This window comes from Neolamprologus multifasciatus, chromosome 15, assembly GCF_963576455.1.
Source record: "Neolamprologus multifasciatus chromosome 15, fNeoMul1.2, whole genome shotgun sequence".
Taxonomy (NCBI): Eukaryota; Metazoa; Chordata; class Actinopteri; order Cichliformes; family Cichlidae; genus Neolamprologus; species Neolamprologus multifasciatus.
The window spans coordinates 30,267,685-30,285,596 of record NC_140453.1 but is presented as its reverse complement, the minus strand read 5'-3'; the positions used below and the strand labels follow the sequence as shown (position 1 = coordinate 30,285,596).

The 17,912-nt window shown below is 39.1% G+C and overlaps 1 protein-coding gene across 1 annotated transcript; it reads right to left on the bottom strand.

Annotated features, from left to right (window-relative positions):
- Positions 1-1,902: 1,902 nt before the first annotated feature.
- On the bottom strand, positions 1,903-13,740 carry adgrl4 (adhesion G protein-coupled receptor L4). The gene is made up of 16 exons (XM_085133322.1): positions 13,508-13,740; positions 12,996-13,145; positions 10,539-10,688; positions 10,091-10,240; positions 9,668-9,738; positions 8,776-8,955; positions 8,183-8,366; positions 7,237-7,350; positions 6,950-7,149; positions 5,376-5,555; positions 4,478-4,681; positions 3,994-4,214; positions 3,427-3,493; positions 3,242-3,333; positions 2,868-3,036; positions 1,903-2,432 (listed from the first exon to the last, which is right to left on the bottom strand). The coding sequence occupies exons 1-16, from the start codon at positions 13,617-13,619 to the stop codon at positions 2,370-2,372; spliced, it is 2,307 nt and encodes a 768-aa protein (XP_084989448.1). The 5' UTR covers positions 13,620-13,740; the 3' UTR covers positions 1,903-2,369.
- Between the last annotated feature and the right edge of the window lie 4,172 nt (positions 13,741-17,912).

The window sequence follows — 17,912 nt, the reverse complement described above, 5'->3', positions numbered from 1 at the left end:
GTCTAGCAAGTTGGACAGATGCACATATACCTGCAAATAAAACAGAAATAAATACTGGACCAAAGACGTTTGTATATGCTACAATTAAACAAATAAAAAGCTGTAATTTTTATATTATTTTCTCTATTAAAATGATCAAAAGAGCACAAACACAGACACGCTTAGCAGACTGATATATTAGTATCTACCTGTCAGTCACAGACGTCCGGCTCCAAACTTTATTAGCTTTAAACCTTCAGGGGTTTCGACACAAGCCACAACACTACAACACCACAACACTACTGCTACAGTGCAGCGTTTGAGGGACTTCTCAGGTCTCTTTGCTGTGTTTCCTTATTCCCATAAGCTTTAGCAGATCTGCAGAGCTAACGTGAGGAACACTAACAGATATAAGATTTGCTTGCTCCCATTTTCTACAGCATATTACGAATGATTCATAATGTTAAATATACAAATAATCTGTTTATAAAATCGAATTTGTTGAAGTTAGAAGATTTAGTGCCCTTACAGACATTATTAATCATGTTCAAGGCAAAAAATAATAATAAATTACCTCTTAAATTACAAAGTTTATTTGTATTGTGTTCAGGAAGTGTTATTGTGTTATTGAAAGCATCAGTTTGGCAAATGTGTCCCACAGTTGTAGGCATAAGAATATGGAGCTCTCTCCATGATAATGTCAAGAGTTGTACAAATATGCACCGTTTTAAAATGTGTTTCAATATGAATTCAATATTTCAATATGAAGAACACAACAGTAATTTGGGCTAATTGTGGAAGGAACAATTCTTCTTTGCCATCTTGTGGTTTTGTGTACTGTTGATTTTATTCTTTTGTTGTTTTGTTTTGCATTGTTAAGTGTCGATAAATGTTAGAGTGCTCTTTGGGTTGTAGGTGCCCACTTGTAAGATTATTTGGTATTCAGATAGGGGGCAGGTGTCAATAAGAATTTATTCTTCCTCCTTTTCATTCATGGGTGCAGGGCTATATTAATGGGAATGATGTTTGCGTGTCGGAAACGAAATTCTATTGAACCATGTGTGAAACAAATAAACACAAACCCGATGTGTACTTATACGTTTCCCAGGGCAGTGAGAGCACCTTTACCATTTAGATGGTTATTTATTATTTAATTAAATAAATAAAGATGAAAAAACCCGCCCTACTATACTTCCTTTAATTAAGGAACTCCACATGCTCTTTTTAATAATGACATACAGTTTCTCAGATAGTCTGAGGACTGTTGGGAGGCTATAGTAGACACACACTGCTTTCTTGTTAGTTCAGTAATATAGGTATTGTAGGATATATCTTGCTAGCACCCTCCAATCAATAAATGTGTCCTATACATTAATAATTAACACGATAAACAGTGTTCAACTTCTGAAATGAACGAGCAGCATGAGAGTGTTTTCTGGCTCTATAAAACAGAGCACTTTCGTTTGTTTCGCTCAAAAGTTTGAGGTTCAGTTTATTAGTAGAGTCGTGACATATGCAAATGTACTAGCATGAAGACAATAATGAAATTTTTGGTAAATGTGTTTAATTGCTAGACCCCAGGCTGACGTTTCTTAACCTCATTAAAAGATCCCACAGCCTAGGAGACAGATAGTTAAGGAATGCTGTGTGCTGAGGAGATAACACATATTAATTCATTTTTTTCTTAACATGCAGATAAATAATGCAAAAATACTCTGCGTTTATGGAAGAACGAGTGCGCCCGATAATCTCCACTAGATGGCGCCATTGGCCTATCCAATTGTTACTGACACACAGCCATTGATGTTGGACTTCCTGTCCACTTAGCAGTGTGTTTATTTAGCAAAGAAGGCTGATGGATGCATTAACCAAGCCCAACGATTGTTTTGCATTTCGGTTTAAAAGAAATGGGCAACAGAGACGTTTTGCTTTGACACATTTATTTTAATAATTTACAATCAATTTCAAACAAAAGATGAGAACAAAGACGGACGGCATTGATTATTTGGAGTGTAATGCTTATAAAGGCACTAAAGGTAAAGGTACTCAATTAAACTGAACATATGCAAACTATTTTTATTCTATTGTTACTCTCACAAGAATTGCTTTTGTGTAAAAGGCAATGCAATTGTTTGGCTTTTTATGTACTTTATGGAACAAAACAAACAAACTAAAAGTGTGCTGCATAATTATGATTCCAGTCTGTTAAAAAGCAAACAAGACATTTTGAAACTACCACTGCTACATGTTCTAATTTATTAGACATCTGTACTAAAATCCTCCCACACCATTTTTCCCAAAAGTGGAAGCACGAGTCACAGGATATTAAAAAGCTGTACTATAGACTATTATTATACAAGTGCAGATGGTCTGGCTTTGGCTGCGTTAATTCATCTTAGGCATTCAAAACAACAGGGGACATTTTTGAAAAGCCTGTAGTATTCGTCTTGAATCTGAAAAGACAAACACACAACAGAAATATGCTTTAGATATAATACAACGTATGTTTAATCCATACAGTGGTGAGCTGTGCCAGTGTTGTGCACATATTTACAGGGTTTTCATACATTTATAAACCTTCACTTGGATATTTTGTAACAGGAAAAGTTTCAGTCGGTTCATTAAATATTTGATAGGGAAAGATTTATGCCTCAATCTGACCACCTAGGGAGAGAGAAAACATGGCAAACCCAAACAAACTGAGCATGTTCGGATGCTTAAATCCTAACAAAAAATGCACATTTGCTCACACACAGGTTTCTTTTTTCATCTTCAGCTAAATAATCCCAATTGACTATATAAAAGGTGTTTTTTTGGGGTCTATTTGTTCTATTTGATTCAAAAAAAGGAAAAAGCAAAAACAAAAAACCCCAAAAAGCTGATGTTACCTTTCTGGACAGCACACAGAGGAAGATGAAAATGAACATCCCTTGGAAGGCGTTGGTGATGGTGAACAAATAGGCAGTGAGGGTTGTCTCATTGAGAATGTGCAAGACTCCAAACGTCCAGGTGGCACCGAGCACAAACAGCAGAGCCAAGGCACCACGGGCACAGGACCTGAGAGGGAGATAGCACCGATTTAAACACCCTGCACGTGGCTAAGCTCCTTTCTCAATCAACAAAGAACTCAGCTGTAATTTAATTCTGCAAAGGCACCACATGATACCCTAATAATCCACCAGATAAGGAACCTACAACTTGACTTTCTTTTTTTCCCCCTTCTTTTTTCCAACTTACTCAACGGGAGTAAAGATAATCCTACCTGATGTTTTCATAGTGGCTGATTTCAGGCTTTTTCACAGCAGTATGTCGGTATACCTTATAGATGATTACTCCAAAAGCCAAGAGATTAACCTTTAGTGGAAAAACAACAAATGAATATCTATTATTAAAAAAAATTACTTTACTTGCTTATTTGAACACATGAGTCATGATGTATGATTTTACCAGGATGATCAAACATGCAGGTCCAATGAAGCTCCATATGAAGTGGTTTTCTGTGCTGAGCCAACACCTATGATGGAATAATATTTAATAACATTTTAATACGTTTGATTCATATTTTGCAAATTATGATTTCCACCTTAGTGTAAAATTCCTTGATGTTAATTATAATAAAACTGTACATAAGCTTTCTTATCTTAGGATAAAACCCCTAAAACCCCCTAAAAAAAGCAATCAACACGTCTTTTGCATAACTTATCTCGTCTTTTGTAATAGCATTTTACACTAATAAACAACAGGGCTACTATTTTAGGGGATTTTTTTATCAAGCTCTCTGTGGTACCCAAAACATTTCAGAATTTATTTTCTGCCCCACGGCACAACCATCTTCAACTTCCTTCATGTCCCTCCAGGCCAAATTTAATCTATGTCCCCTTGTACTTATAATTAATGTAACTTGTTTATCTTGCTTCCTGAATGAGTTTGAAAAATGAAGAAGTCATTTTACGACCCTTTGTCTATCCACACATACATATATATATAAAAAAGCTGCAAATATCGTCAGCTTACACTTTATCCGTGCCATAATACTTGGAGCCTAGTGTTGCAGAAATGGCCACCACTACCGCTGGGCTTCCATAGCCGAAAATATAAAAGTTACGGTGCAGAAAGCCTTTGTTGTAGATGACGCCAACCACTATTAAGTACAGATGGATGCCCTCGATGCACATCCAGGCAAAGGCCGCAAGGAAGAAATAGTGCAGCAGCCCTGCAATCACAGAGCAGAAAAGCTGCCAAGAAACAGTCGCGAGAGAGAAAGACAGAGAGAGATTTTACAATTTTATTACTGTGTTAAAAAAGTGTTACAGTATTCATATATAAGTGTATCTTTATTCAATGTGTATGTTGAGATGTTACTTTCTATTTTCATTTTCATAAAGTAAATTATCTGCAAGTCAAATAAGAACAGATTTACACCAGATTTAAAGCTGAACGTCACAGGTTAGGCAAACGGACGATGTTTCGCGTTCCACTAAGTCAAGTGCATCCTCACCTTATGCGTGTACATGTTGATCCCCACCAGGAAGATGAATTCGGCCATGAAGAGGCTACAGCACAGGTTCTTGTGGATGGTGGTTCTGGTGCTCTGAATTTCACTGAAGAACCAGAAGGTGAAGATGCACATGAACAAACAGATGAGCGAGATGATCATTCCCAGCTGGGTGATCCGGGTCAGGATGGTATAGTGGGCCACCAGCTGAGAAGCGAATGGAAAGGGAGGCGTTTCATTCACAGTTTCGTGGAGCGCCGAGTTGTTGTGTTTTCTGCTTGGAATCGTTTGGAATAACGTCGGCACAAGCTGGAGTTACAGCAACATGTTGTGCTTGGAGACGTTCTGGGGCGAAACTGGTCCAAAACTTACAGGCAAGTGGTTTGTTGTCAGTTTAAAAAAAAGGAATTTCCTCGTTGTTGGTGTGAAATTCACCAAACAATTTAAATTGGAATTGAAACCAACAATAAAGGGAGAGAAGGTTTCAAAAAGTAGTGGGTGGATGTCTCTTATAGATGCCAAACATGTGCACTGAGTCACCTTGCCTCTAGGACCCGTTCAGGCTTCCTCTGCATTTGGCTTTAGTTGATTTTTTTTTATCTTTCTACTGTAAACAAAGCAGCGCTTTCAAAATATTTAGTAGAAATATCCATCATCTTCACAGATAAATCCACATATTTCAATTTCTCAGATAAACCTAAAGACCGTAAGTTAACAGGCGACTAATTGTCCACCACGCAAATAATATATGACTTAAAAACAAGACAACATAATGTTTATTTTGCATGAACTGAAATTTCTCCCTCGGTAACCGTGGAAACATTGGTGAGAAAAAGCTGTTAAAAAACTCCTTGATCTCGCTCCATATTTCACTGTTGTAATTTAGTGCATGCTCACTCACGTTGGCTCGCCCAGAGGACATGAGGATAGCAAAGTGTGTGAGGTGATTGCAGGAGCAAGTGGTCGCATTGCTGTTGACGTGGACGGTCTTGCAGCCGTGAGTGGCCCACCGGCCCTGCAGGCTATCCGCCTCGTACTCCCAGAAGGCGCACTTCGTCACATCAGCTTTAGTGTCTATGGGCTTCAGGGGATGGAGAGGAACAAAGACTGTTAACTGTGGAGTTATTATTAGTTTTTGCAGCTCGCTGCTTTGGGATAACAAATCAATAGGGGCTTAAACTGATCCCAGAGCTGGTCTCATCAAAACCGCTATGAGAAATCATCACAGCCTGTTGTTCTGTTATTGATTCTAACTCTATTTATGAGCTTTGCTTTTTCCAAGTTTTCACGTTAATATTGCCATTGACATGCAAGTGCACATAAAATAAATGTAATGGGAAGCTCATTAATCACTGGCACGTGAGCTTTTTTGCTGGGCTCACTGGGCCTATTCTAAATGATATAATATATTGATATAATGATTTTACTTTCTTATATGTTTTAATGATCCTAAAAGAAAATACCAGTACAATATGTTTGTATATCAACGTTTTAAATTTTGTGTTTTATACTCTCAAAGTCCTGACTTAAAAACTTAAAAGGTGCAAGAAAAAAGCATCCCGCGCATCACAGGAGAAAAAAATCTGCTTCAGTAGTAAAAAGTATCTGCACAAGAAAGGGGCCCAAATTATTGATTGTTGCTCTTCAAAGAAGGCAGTTCACAGAGAATTTTCACGGCTCAAAAATAAATCAACTCGTCCTTTGTTAGCCTTAATACTCAAGGGAGCAACAAAAATAATGATTTGATTTTTTCATACATTTTAATTATCCTAAAAGAAAACACCAGTACATTAATTTTTAGGGCCGTTTATCTCATTACCCACGTTTTTCCATAATCTCGTCACGTTTCCTCAGCTATTCCCTTTAAATGAAAGGTCATTGCCGAAATGCACGGTGCGAAATCTTAAAATTTCATAAAAACTTTACACAAAGCGCTAACTGTTCCTCCCATGTGAGTTTGTTCAAATTTGACTTTAATGGAAACTCTGGCAGTTATCAGGTTACTGCCAGACCCAATCTGGGACTGAGGAAGCTATTTCTCACAACAAAAGCACAACGCCCCAGTCTGACAAGGATATATATGATGAGATACTGACGAGAGAACTGAACAAGATCCTATTAGCTAATGTTGATGAATGACTCGTTTGCAGAATAGAAAGTTTCGCTGTAAGTTTAAAGTGGCACAAAAGCGAGCAGCAATGTTTGTTTTTAACGCCGTATTTAGCTTGTTTATCACACAACGCTTCTAAATGAAAAACCTTGAGTAACATAAACTATTTTGAATCATTTACCCTGATCAAATCGAGCAAAAGGATCAGACTGAATTTATATAGAGAATAAAAATGAATGAAAATCTCTAGTAATCGCATCATGTGTACAGGAGCAGCGACTTTCTGTTTTGACATTACATTCTACAAATGCAGAAGTAAGAAAACAAACAATGTAGCCTGCCTCAGCACTCTGTGCAGTCTGTACCTCACTGTGTCTCAGAGTGAAGGTGACATGGTCAAGTTGGTAAACGTCAGCAGGTTTGACGGCTGCTGCAATGACTTGGGAGTTGACAGTGATTTCCCCCGTCCCTGCATACCGCGAGTAGTCAGTGACACCTGGGTCGCTGCTCGGCTTCAGGATGTCACTGATGCTGTCATATCGCACAAACACCACTGACACGCTTCCTGAGGAAAAAGAAATCTATTAATACAAACTTTTCTTTTCGGCACAGATTGCATCTGATTTTCCTTTTAGGCTTTAAGCTACTTTACCATTGCGGTCTTCTTCTGGTCTCACTTTCAGTGTTAGATTTATATGATCTCCTCTCATGGAAGCAGACAGTTTGGCTTTTGTGTGATGAGCCTCGAAGGTGAAGAGTTTCACTTCTGCGGTTGAGGATAAAAAAAAGAGGTCAGGGATAACGCTCTCCATTTCAAAGCCTCGCCAAACTGGAGAGCTGAGCCCAGTGATAGTTACTGAGTCTTATCAGGCACACTGTAACTATCACTGCTGTTCAAACACCAATCAAAATAAACCAAATCACAACACACTGTAAGGAAAGCTATTTGGGACACAGAAAAGAAGAAACTAAAAGCTAAAGTGGATTAAAATGTTATTTGGCTCTACAAAGAGATTACGACTTGGAAGAATATCTCTCTGCTGAAACAGAAAAAAGGAGACAGATCCAAAGCAACAACAAGCACACAAAAGGAGGACAGATATGAAATAAATAAATAAAAAAGAACCCGTACCCCCCAAAAAATATTCAACATTGCACGAGGGTGAAGTTGTGTGAAAAAAATAAATTAATAAATAAAATAAATTTAAAAATAAAACAGTGAAATGAAGCCATGAGGTTCAAAATTATCAATAAATAGTATTTAAATAATTTAATGACCGACTGAAAATTCAAATAAAATAATAATAATGTGCAACACCTACTATTATACTACCATATCTAATTAATACATATGCTGTATTAAAATTCATACTACTTTTTTCATAATTGCCTTTTGTGTATTTTGATACCTTCAGTAATTTTTTTCTGTATTTTTGAACCTGTCATTGAATTTTAGGGTGAATTAATTCGTGGCATTCATTCATGTTTACAGATTTTTAAACAGTGAAGCTTCTAAGCAAACGTAGGGGCGCCCTGTCTGGTTTAAAGCAAATAAAGGAATTAAATGCATCACAGTGACAATTAACTGAAAGCCTCACCCATTTCTGTGGCTTTGATTTCAAGCTCTGTTGGAGTTTTGTAATTGCAGGCCAAAGACAGAGCGCTTTCTTCAACAACATGCAGCAGCTTGGTGATGGTATGCTCACGACGTTCCTCTTTCATTCTGGTCCAAGCCACCAGTTCATCCTTCTCCACCAGGTTGTTTACTGCACTTACTAATTTCTGTTTGAAAAGATTTGCTTCGAGTATAACATGTGCACAATAATATAGCATGTAATGTATGTTATGTCTGCACTGCAATATGCTTCCAATTAGGTATGATTAGAACGGGATGTTTACATCAGTTTGGCTGTTTTTGGCCTCTCGTTAAATACAAGCAGCAGCTACACTGTGTTTAAAAAATTATTGGTTAATGGGTAATTTTGCTGTCAGCTTTGGGACAACAACAAAATAATAAGTGCTAAGAATAAAAATGACACATTAGCACATTAGCATCGCCAAGGCGTAACTGTTAAGAAGGCAATGGGCTGCAACCAGTGCCACTTTTTCTTAAACCAGTTCAAAGCATAGCTGCACTTCAGGCAGACTTCCAACTGTTGACTGAGGAACAAGAATGGTAAACAAAGATTACTGAGAGAGTCGAGTTGATGGCAGATGGTTTGACAGCGTAATCCTTCTCCGCGGCACCCAGCGTTGATGCGGATCTACTCAAGGCCTCAACATATGCAATCACTTCCACTGAAGTAAGTTCACCAGACGTCTGCTTGGCAATTTCTTTCAGTAGACTTTGGGGCTCCGTGAGGTTGCTCATCTGGTGGCGGAGAAATGTTTAGATTGATAGATGTCCTTGTTATGTTTTTTCGGATCACAGCTGTGAAACAACCAAACTTTACATGAAAACCTGACGTATCCTATTCACACGTGTGCACATATATAATGCAAGACTCTCTACAAAAGGGGGCAATTGTGTCAAGCGTTTTTACTACTTGAAAAGATGCTAAATGTTTTTCACGTACTCCTCTTAACTTCAAACTAATCACGGCTGCATGCAGTAAATCCCCAAATATGACCTTCAGAATTTTTTATTTTATTTTTTTTGCTTTTCTTTATAAACATCAGTTCATGAACGACGGATTACACTCAGCTTAATTATCACGCTAGTGAGCCAGTTTTACATAAATCATCACCTAACCACACGCTAATTAAATCTCTCCCATTCTCCTGTAACAAGGAACACAAAATGTGCTACATGACATCCATTAACTGGTCCTGCTATAACTTGACTCTCCTGTAGGGGGCAGGACTGCAGGTCCAAACCGAAACTGCTGATTGAAACTGCAGGTTGCGTTTGGATCATAGCGGCTGGTGTTGCATATCCTTGTTATCATACAATCTCGAGTCGTTTCAGCCGTTTTCCTATTCCACCCTCTGGTTGTCTTCCTTCTCGCCAACAGAGGGCAGCATCATCTTATCCTTTCTTTTTTTACCCCGTTTGGTTAAAATTGTGAGAAAGGAGTACTCACAGATTCCAATGTTCTGTTGACAACCTGCGTCATGCAGCCGGTGTTGTCATGGCAGTATTTCTGGGGATGCTCTGGAAAACAAACAGTTTGCAAAAACACATCTTTGATTCACTACCACGACTTCGCCCGTCTGCCTTTCATTTAGAAAAAACAGCAGCTCTCTTCATCATCAACTTTACTTAAAACATCAAACAATTCAGGATTGCACTGTTCACTCCATGTATTGCATCGAGTGAGCAGTGCGCACACACACACACACACACACACACACACACACACACACACACAATAATGGCTGTGTCTGGGATGTGTGAAAGCAAGTAAAAAAAAGAAAGATGAAAAAAGATGTATGTCCTTGAATGTAAGGATCAGTGTGTGTGTGTGTGTGTGTGTGTGTGTGTGCTCTTCCATCCTCATACCGACCTTTACATCTAACTTTGCTCTCTGGATGAAAGTGCTTAGGGCCTGAAGTCAGGATGTAATCACGCTGACAGGTGCAATAGAAAGATCCATTTGTATTATGGCAGTCTGAGTTTGGTCCACAGACCTGTTCCGACTCACACTCATCAATATCTGAAAGATGCAAATGAAGAGTTCAGCTTCAATTAAAGCAAAGCAGCTTAATGTTCCCTTAAGTTGGCTGCTCGCTGACAAAGTTAATACAGTTACAGATGTTTGTCTAGGCAGCATTAATACCTCAAAATAAGAATAGGTTGGTTTTTTTAATACAAATATGTGACCTGCAGTTCTTGCACGCATGTTACTCATTGATAATTAATTTTCAACCTCGTTAAACGTTATAACTCTTTATGATACTGATCAAAACAAAGTTTGGTATATTTAAATCCTGAACAGGTCAACCAGACATTACCGATGCAGTCAGTGCCATCGTTGGGCAGGAACTCGTCCCGTCCTGTCGATTTGTATCCAGAGACACAGTTACAGTAGTAGCTGCCCACTGTGTTGGTACACTGGCCCCTGTCCCCACAGATATTAGTCACGTTCTGGCACTCGTCATCATCTGTGGTGAGGAAATGGAAATACGAAAGCTAAAATGAGCTCAAAAGCTTTTGTCCTCAATAAGCAAAGTAGTTCAGCTTGTTACTCTGTTACTCATGGAGTGGGTAAACCAGCTGGTTAACAGATGACCCAGAACAAAGATGAAAGGAGTTTGATGTAGTCTGCATGTTTGCTTTGCATTAAAATTCATGTTTTTTTTGTTTGTTTTTTTACAAATTAAAAGTTACAGCATTTTGAAAAAGGCTACTTTTTATTCTTAAACTGTTACAATATCATATTTCCATCTTGTCTCAGCAGATTCATTTCCTGTCCAGGTTTGTGTTGAGGCTGAAATGCATTTTACTCTAATGAGAAATGAAAGCGCCGTCTCTTCAACAATAAATCAATTCTTCTTTGAATGTGCAGCATTAATTTAAAAATCACTGAAATACTCAGACTCTACTTTTTGAAAACCAAATCTTAATTTAATCCTCCATGATTAACCAGATGCTATGCAAAAATTACTACAAAGACAGCATTTTTGGAAATTTCAAGAGCCAACTTGAACTTTTTTGCCCCTAAATTTGTTGAAATTGTACTGGATGGGAAAAAACCAACCTATTTTTTCATATCAATTTATATATTAAACCATAAAACTCAACATAACATCTTCCCAGATCCTTTTTAGTATCATTGTTGTTGAGTTACTTTGGGTAGTACACTCTGAAGTTTGATCCATGATTGCTGTGGTGTGGATGTGAAGCTGATGAAGCTCAGAGATGTTAGTCTGAAGTTTGATTAAAGCCTTGGCTGGGTGTAACCTGCACGCAGTTTAAATAGTTCACATTTGTGATTGATTCGCAGTTGTTTGCCTGTGTTTGATTTCATGGAAGTCAAATTACCTAAAATATTTTGCTTTCCAGGCTAACCGAGCACTGCTGAAGATGCTGCTTCATTACAGAAAATGCTGCTCCAGCTTTTCTTTTACTTCCAAACACACCTTCCGCCCCTTGTTGACAAGGACCTGCTAAGACTTTCCACTGTTGTTTTTACTTGTCGAGGTATGATGGACACTCTGCTCTTCCTCTCCTCTGTACCTTTGGCACACAATCTGTCCGGTAAGGGAAATCCTCTGCTTCAGCGAGAAAGGTGACCATAGTCAGAGAGGAAATACTCCCATAGCACATGTGATCCTTTATCTGTCATCCTCACAGACTTTTCACCCACATTCTTCATGATTCACTTTAATGTCCTGTTTTTATGGATCCATTTTACCCTCCTATCATCACTAAAGATGATAAAATTTCCTGTTTGTGTGAAATCTACAATTGTTGTTTGTTTCATGTAAATTTTCCAAACAGTTTTGGTAAAAATGCAGATTTAATAAAGCATGAGCTGACACACTCTTGCTAGTTAATATCATCCTAATTTTACGTCTCTGGCTTCAGTGTAACCTTAACAAATAAAAAACCCTCTAACATTTTCATTTACGTTTGGCCCTTGGACTATGTACGCGGTGATTGTGGTCAGATTTGGCCAGGAAACCAAAAGAGTTCCAGGAATTCTAAACAGCCCAGAAACATAACAGGACTAACAATGCCGACTGTAGGCGATGCAGGCCATTAAAATCCTTCTAATTAAGCTGTATCTGGACATATGTTCCACTTCACACTGTTCCCTTTGTGAATAACTCTGTGGCAACTTTTTAGGCAAGCAAACTCTAAAAAACCTCCCCCCTAACTTTAGCTGTTTTAAGCCAGCACAGCGAGTCGATCATACGCAAACAGGAAACACGAGAAAACTAACTTCAAATGACTTACACAGACCTTAAGTTTTTCTCAGCCATTCCTTTTGCCTGTGTTTTCTAAACTGGCCAGAGTGAAGCTGAATTACAATGATAAATCTTGTTTGCTTGCACACGAGCATCCTTAGGTCGCTAATTTGCTTCATGTCTGTGGACTATTTTGAGATAATCAGAGATAAATGGTTCCAGAAGAGAAAAGCTGCACAAGTCACAGTGATTTATACTGATAATATGACCATAGCAGTGCCTTGTTCCTCATTAAGTTTTGACAAAAACGGTTTTTGCCATCGAGAGCCATCATAAGAAGCTTTAACCCACCCAGAGTTATATTTTAAACGCCTCATATCTATGCTCTGCTCCGTCAAGTGTAATGTTCTAAAAATGTTCAATTAGCCCGCTTGTTTCGAAACGTAGGCCTAATACTGTTGTTTACGACGCGCAGTCACAGCAACAAAGGCTTCCACAGTCGCGCTGCGTGTGCTCTTTAATATAAAGGTTGATTTGTGTATGCGTGCGTGTAGTCACCGTTGCAAAATGTCGTTCCGTCTCCGGTGTATCCGTGATTACAGTAGCAGGCCTTGTTTGATCCATTCAAGGTCTTACATGTTGCAAGTGTGTGACAAGAAACACAAATGTCAGACGGGACGCATGGGCCCGTCAGACTCGAGAGCCACGCTGCGTAGACACAAGAGACACACTGTGTATGTTTTAATTACTCCACAACATTATTATTCCAAACCTTCCTGAAGACGTGTGATCATATAAAAAACAAAACAGGTTAACCTCCAAATTACTAAAAGTTGCAGAGTCAGTCATGTAATCCATCAAACTTCAACTTATACCGAAAAGCAACACATACCTGTCAAAAACCGGTTAAACCCCCCCAACAGAAATAAAGTTGAAGAGAAAATTTCTGTTAAACAAAACCACCTTTCCAAACTAATAATACTTGATAATGCGGACCCCTCTGAGGGACATTTAAAACAGTCTCCCAGTAAGACATCTGGTACCCGTCGAGTATAAATTAGCTCACGTACCTGTCAAAAGTACAAGTTTCATTGGTGAGTTGAGCAAAGAATCCATACTTGCGCTGTGTCTGGATTTCACTTGATCGTAGACCGCAGTGGGCTGTCTGGTGACGTCGTTCATTTCCTTGCATCAGTTTTCCTGTTTCCTTAAACCTGGCCCTTCCTGTCCTGCTCTTTAATCTGCTTTGAAAAACACGCAGCTTGGTCGAGCCATCGGCCACACACACACGTTTGCCTCCATTTTTCACTAAATATAAAAAGACTTTTAGTTGCATTGAGTCGCTTTTTCGTAGCGTTGCTGACACTTTGTCTTAGGTTGTCATTTTGGAGGCCTGCGTGCCATTGTTCTCACTTGACCACATACAGTAGGTTATGTAAACACAGGCCTAAACAACACCAGCTAACTTCACTGAAGGACGACCCCCTCCCTTCCGCAGGCGCTAGCACACAAATTCACACACGGACATTCCTGAGCTATGTCTTCCACGTATCATCTTACGCATGCTATCCTTTCCAAGACACGCGTTACTAAACATGAGATGCAGACTCTTTGGTGGTGTGTTTAATGCATCGGCGTTGCTGCTCTTGAGAAAACACAGTGAAAGGAAATGTTGATTGGCCAGTGTTGACTGGTTCTTATCAGTGGTCCCATTGCAATTTCTATTAACAGTCTTTCTTTTTGGACTTTCGCTTAAAAAGGCCCGATTTTCCACATTTCCTCTAAAACAGCGCAGATACCATTTTCCATTTATAGAGTTGTTGAAATATGCTCCAGTTTGCTATTGTTCACTTTTTCATACACGTTGGATTTCTGTGAGCACTGCCAGACTAATTGTCATATTGTGTAAAATGGTAACATAAACAGGTCGTTGAATGAAGCTACATTTCGAGTTTGTCTTTGGAGAGAAGTGATTAAGCAACGCATTGTATCGCAGGTTCTTTGACTGTCACGGACCGGTGACCCCTTTCTTGCGTGATGGAAATGAGCGGGGCCGAAGGTTATTTGGTGCGTGTGGGCCACTGACCTACACAAAATGTCTTCACTTGGAGTTGCTCATTTCAAATGCAGATATTTTCAGTGGCGCCTTTTCACCTCACCCATGAACATCAGTCCTCAGAATTGCTGTTTTAAGGTGGAATTGAACTAGCGGTGCTGCTCCAGAACAGGTGAATTAAAATGTGATGCAGTGACAATGGTTCCAAAAAAGAAAAGTGGCCATTCAGGTGTCTGAGGTCTTTTCAAAATACCCTCTACTTTTTCAGCACACAAACTCATTCAGCGATGAATAGTTTCACTTGGAAGATAAGTTCTTTGTTGACTGTATTGCAGTCTGTGGAGGCGGTTTGAATTGCTTAGGCAAGGCGTTTAGCAGCTGCTTTGAATGACACCATTAGAATCGCTCTGCATTACTGTCCTGGGAAAGGGCTCGGTGAAAACCACATCTGAATGTCTCACTCTGACACTCTCCTAACGGTAAGGAAGGAAGTGATGTTGCCTCGAACAAACCTGGACTGATTGCACCCTTCCTCCTCCGCTTTTTTGTCTCAGGAAATCTCTCATTTAGTAAGAAACTCAGTAAGCCCACAGGAGCTTGGTTGCTCCACAATGACATTGTAAAAAAGACATCTAAGAGAAAAGAGCTCTTCAAATGTGTCAAGGCAGTCTTGTGTAAATGTTTCCTCCTTTCCTTTCCTCTCTCATGGATATGGAAATTTTGACTCTACGGTTGCGGTATTTTGCACGGCTTTCTGTATGTGTGCAAGTGTGAGCAAATGAAGAGTGTTGTTTGTGCCATTGGGGATACTGAGATTTGCAATACGAAGAAGGGTGAAGAATCTATTTTGATACTTCTCATAGATATCTGTTCTGATGCTGGCCGTATGTTCAGCCATGATGGGAGGACTGAACGCTGGGGCACAGATGGCAGCAACTGTCTCATAAACTTGGAGCTCTTGAATATTTCAGGACACGGCGTTGGAGAGACAAAGTACGCCCTCTGTTTGGTTTCAGAGCTACCAGCTGCTGTGTGTGGAGAACCCTCCAGAACGTACACTGAAGGCACATATAGGTGGCACTACTTAATAAAAAGAGCCTAGAAAAATATGACCATGATAAGAATTTAAAAAATAACCTGTTGCTATTTTGACGACTGTCACCAATGCCTCGAGTTACCAGCTGCAGCACAATTATTTGATGCACTAAGATTGAGTTTGGGCTCATCAAGCACTAAAGTAAGTTTTCTTCTGGTTCAAATTTTCCATTTATTTTGGGCAGCTTTTGGTCAGGGGTAGATAAGAGGATCAAGAATATCCTCTTAAGTGGACCAATCGCCACAATTTCAGAAACTATTTGGTTGACCAGAAAAAAAGAAACCTTAAAAGCATTTATTTTAGTCTGCTTAGATGTTTCAATCAATCCTTGTGCAGACTAGAAACTCTGTCTTACAAACTCATTAAATCTTAATTCATGTAGCAAGATTATACACACCATGGAACAAACTATGACTATTCATCATGATTGTTTAGTCAGGATATATTTTGCTGATGTATTTGATGAACCTGTACAACAATGCTTACATTCAGGGCTGACGTTGAGGTTTCTTTTCATTGGGCATGAGCGTTGCTGAGACCAGTGTGGGAGTGGGTGTGTCCAGATTGGTGTCATTTCCATGTAAACAATGCAGTTTTGTCACTATGTCACTAGCATGTCAATTATACACAAGGTGCTGTCTGGTGTTGGAGTGAGATGCATCAGGAAATGGTTTTCGTGAGACAAGGCTTTAACTGAATCGTATTCTTTTGATAGTCAGTGAACTGTAAATCTAAAAAAATGTTTTGAGGTGGTAAAACTAATTTAATGGTTAGCACAATGTGGGAGATGATGAACAGCCAATGGTAAGTGTTAGTTTAAGTGTTAGTCTTGAGGCTGTTACACATCAAGTGCATTGCAAAAAAAGCAAACCCGAAATTCCGATTTTTTTGGATCCGAACTTGTTGTGGTTTTGTGGAAAATTCTTTCTCAAAAAACAGACCGTGAAAAAAATAAAAACGGTATCAAGCGATGATGAGCTGTTCGTGATGTTTCTAAGCAGCAAAAGGAAGCAACACATTCTGGGTTCATCCAACTCTCAAGAGAAGGCAGCAGCAGGGAGAGCTTCATAGTTTGATCCAGGAGTTGAAGCTGTATCATGGCCGCTTTCATACATTTTTCAGGTGCCAGTGGGGCAGTTTGAGCTCTTGTTGGCAGCGTTGGGAACACATCTGAGGAGGGAAATCATTTCAGAGGGCCGATTGACCCGGAGCAGCGCCTAGCTATGAGGTAAAACAGTATTATTTTAGTATTTCCACATCACTGTATAGTCACTACTGGTGCCCGTTTTGAGCTACGTGTGGTCTGATTGGTCACATCTGTTTCAGATTAGAAAAATCTGAAGAATTCAAGCTTGGTTTGGAAGAATAAACGCTGCGAATTCATCCATTGAAATTACATGATCTGTGAATGATTGCATTAAGAATAGGTGAGTCCAAAAAGAGTTTTATTTGCATGGTGTGTCAAGTCTTTAAAGCTTATATTGTTCAGTCCGAAGCTAGCAAGCTTCATGAAAGAAGTTTTATAGAGAAGACGAAAAAAAAGGATAACGTCAACAGTTTGCTAGCATGATAGTTAGCTAGCTGTTAGTCCTTCAAACACAGTAGCAACCATGTCTGAGTAGTGCTATATGACCATATTTATTTCACTGAAGGAGTATTTGATTTGATCTTAAATGAGAGCAAACCTCTAAAGAGTGACTCTGTTGGACTATGAACACTTGTAAGGCTGTATTCTTGCTAGCTTTGATTTCCCGGTTAAGCATCTATCCGTTCGAGCCTTCAGCCCTCTTTTTTATGCAGCTTTTTGCAAACAGAAGAAACAATATTTGAAAAGCATCAGTGCAAAAGTGTGTTAACAACTCGAAAAGAGGAAAGTAGTTTTATGAAGAGAAATGATACTGGTAACTCGCCTGCTAGCAGTTATCTAAACACTTACATCGCACCCAACCGGCCACGGCTGATGGCTACCACGTTCCTTAGCCTGGTTCTCCTGGATGTTTCTTCCTATTAAAAAGGATTTTTTTCCTTCTCACTGTCGCCACGTGATCGTGTGATTGCTGCGATTTATTTCTAATATTGTAGCGTCCCTCGCTTACAATATAAAGCATGCTGAGGTTATTGTGAATTAGTGAATCAGTGCTGTAAAGAAAAATGAGGTTAAATATATAATTATTATTATTATGATATTTCAAGTTGTGCTGTTGTTTGTTGAATCTTAAGTCTACTGTTCAAATTTCTTTCAATGCAAAGCTAAGGAGAGTGGAGTTTCAGACGGTATAAACTGTCGTTCATAGCTTCGTCCTACATCTTTATAATGGAAAAG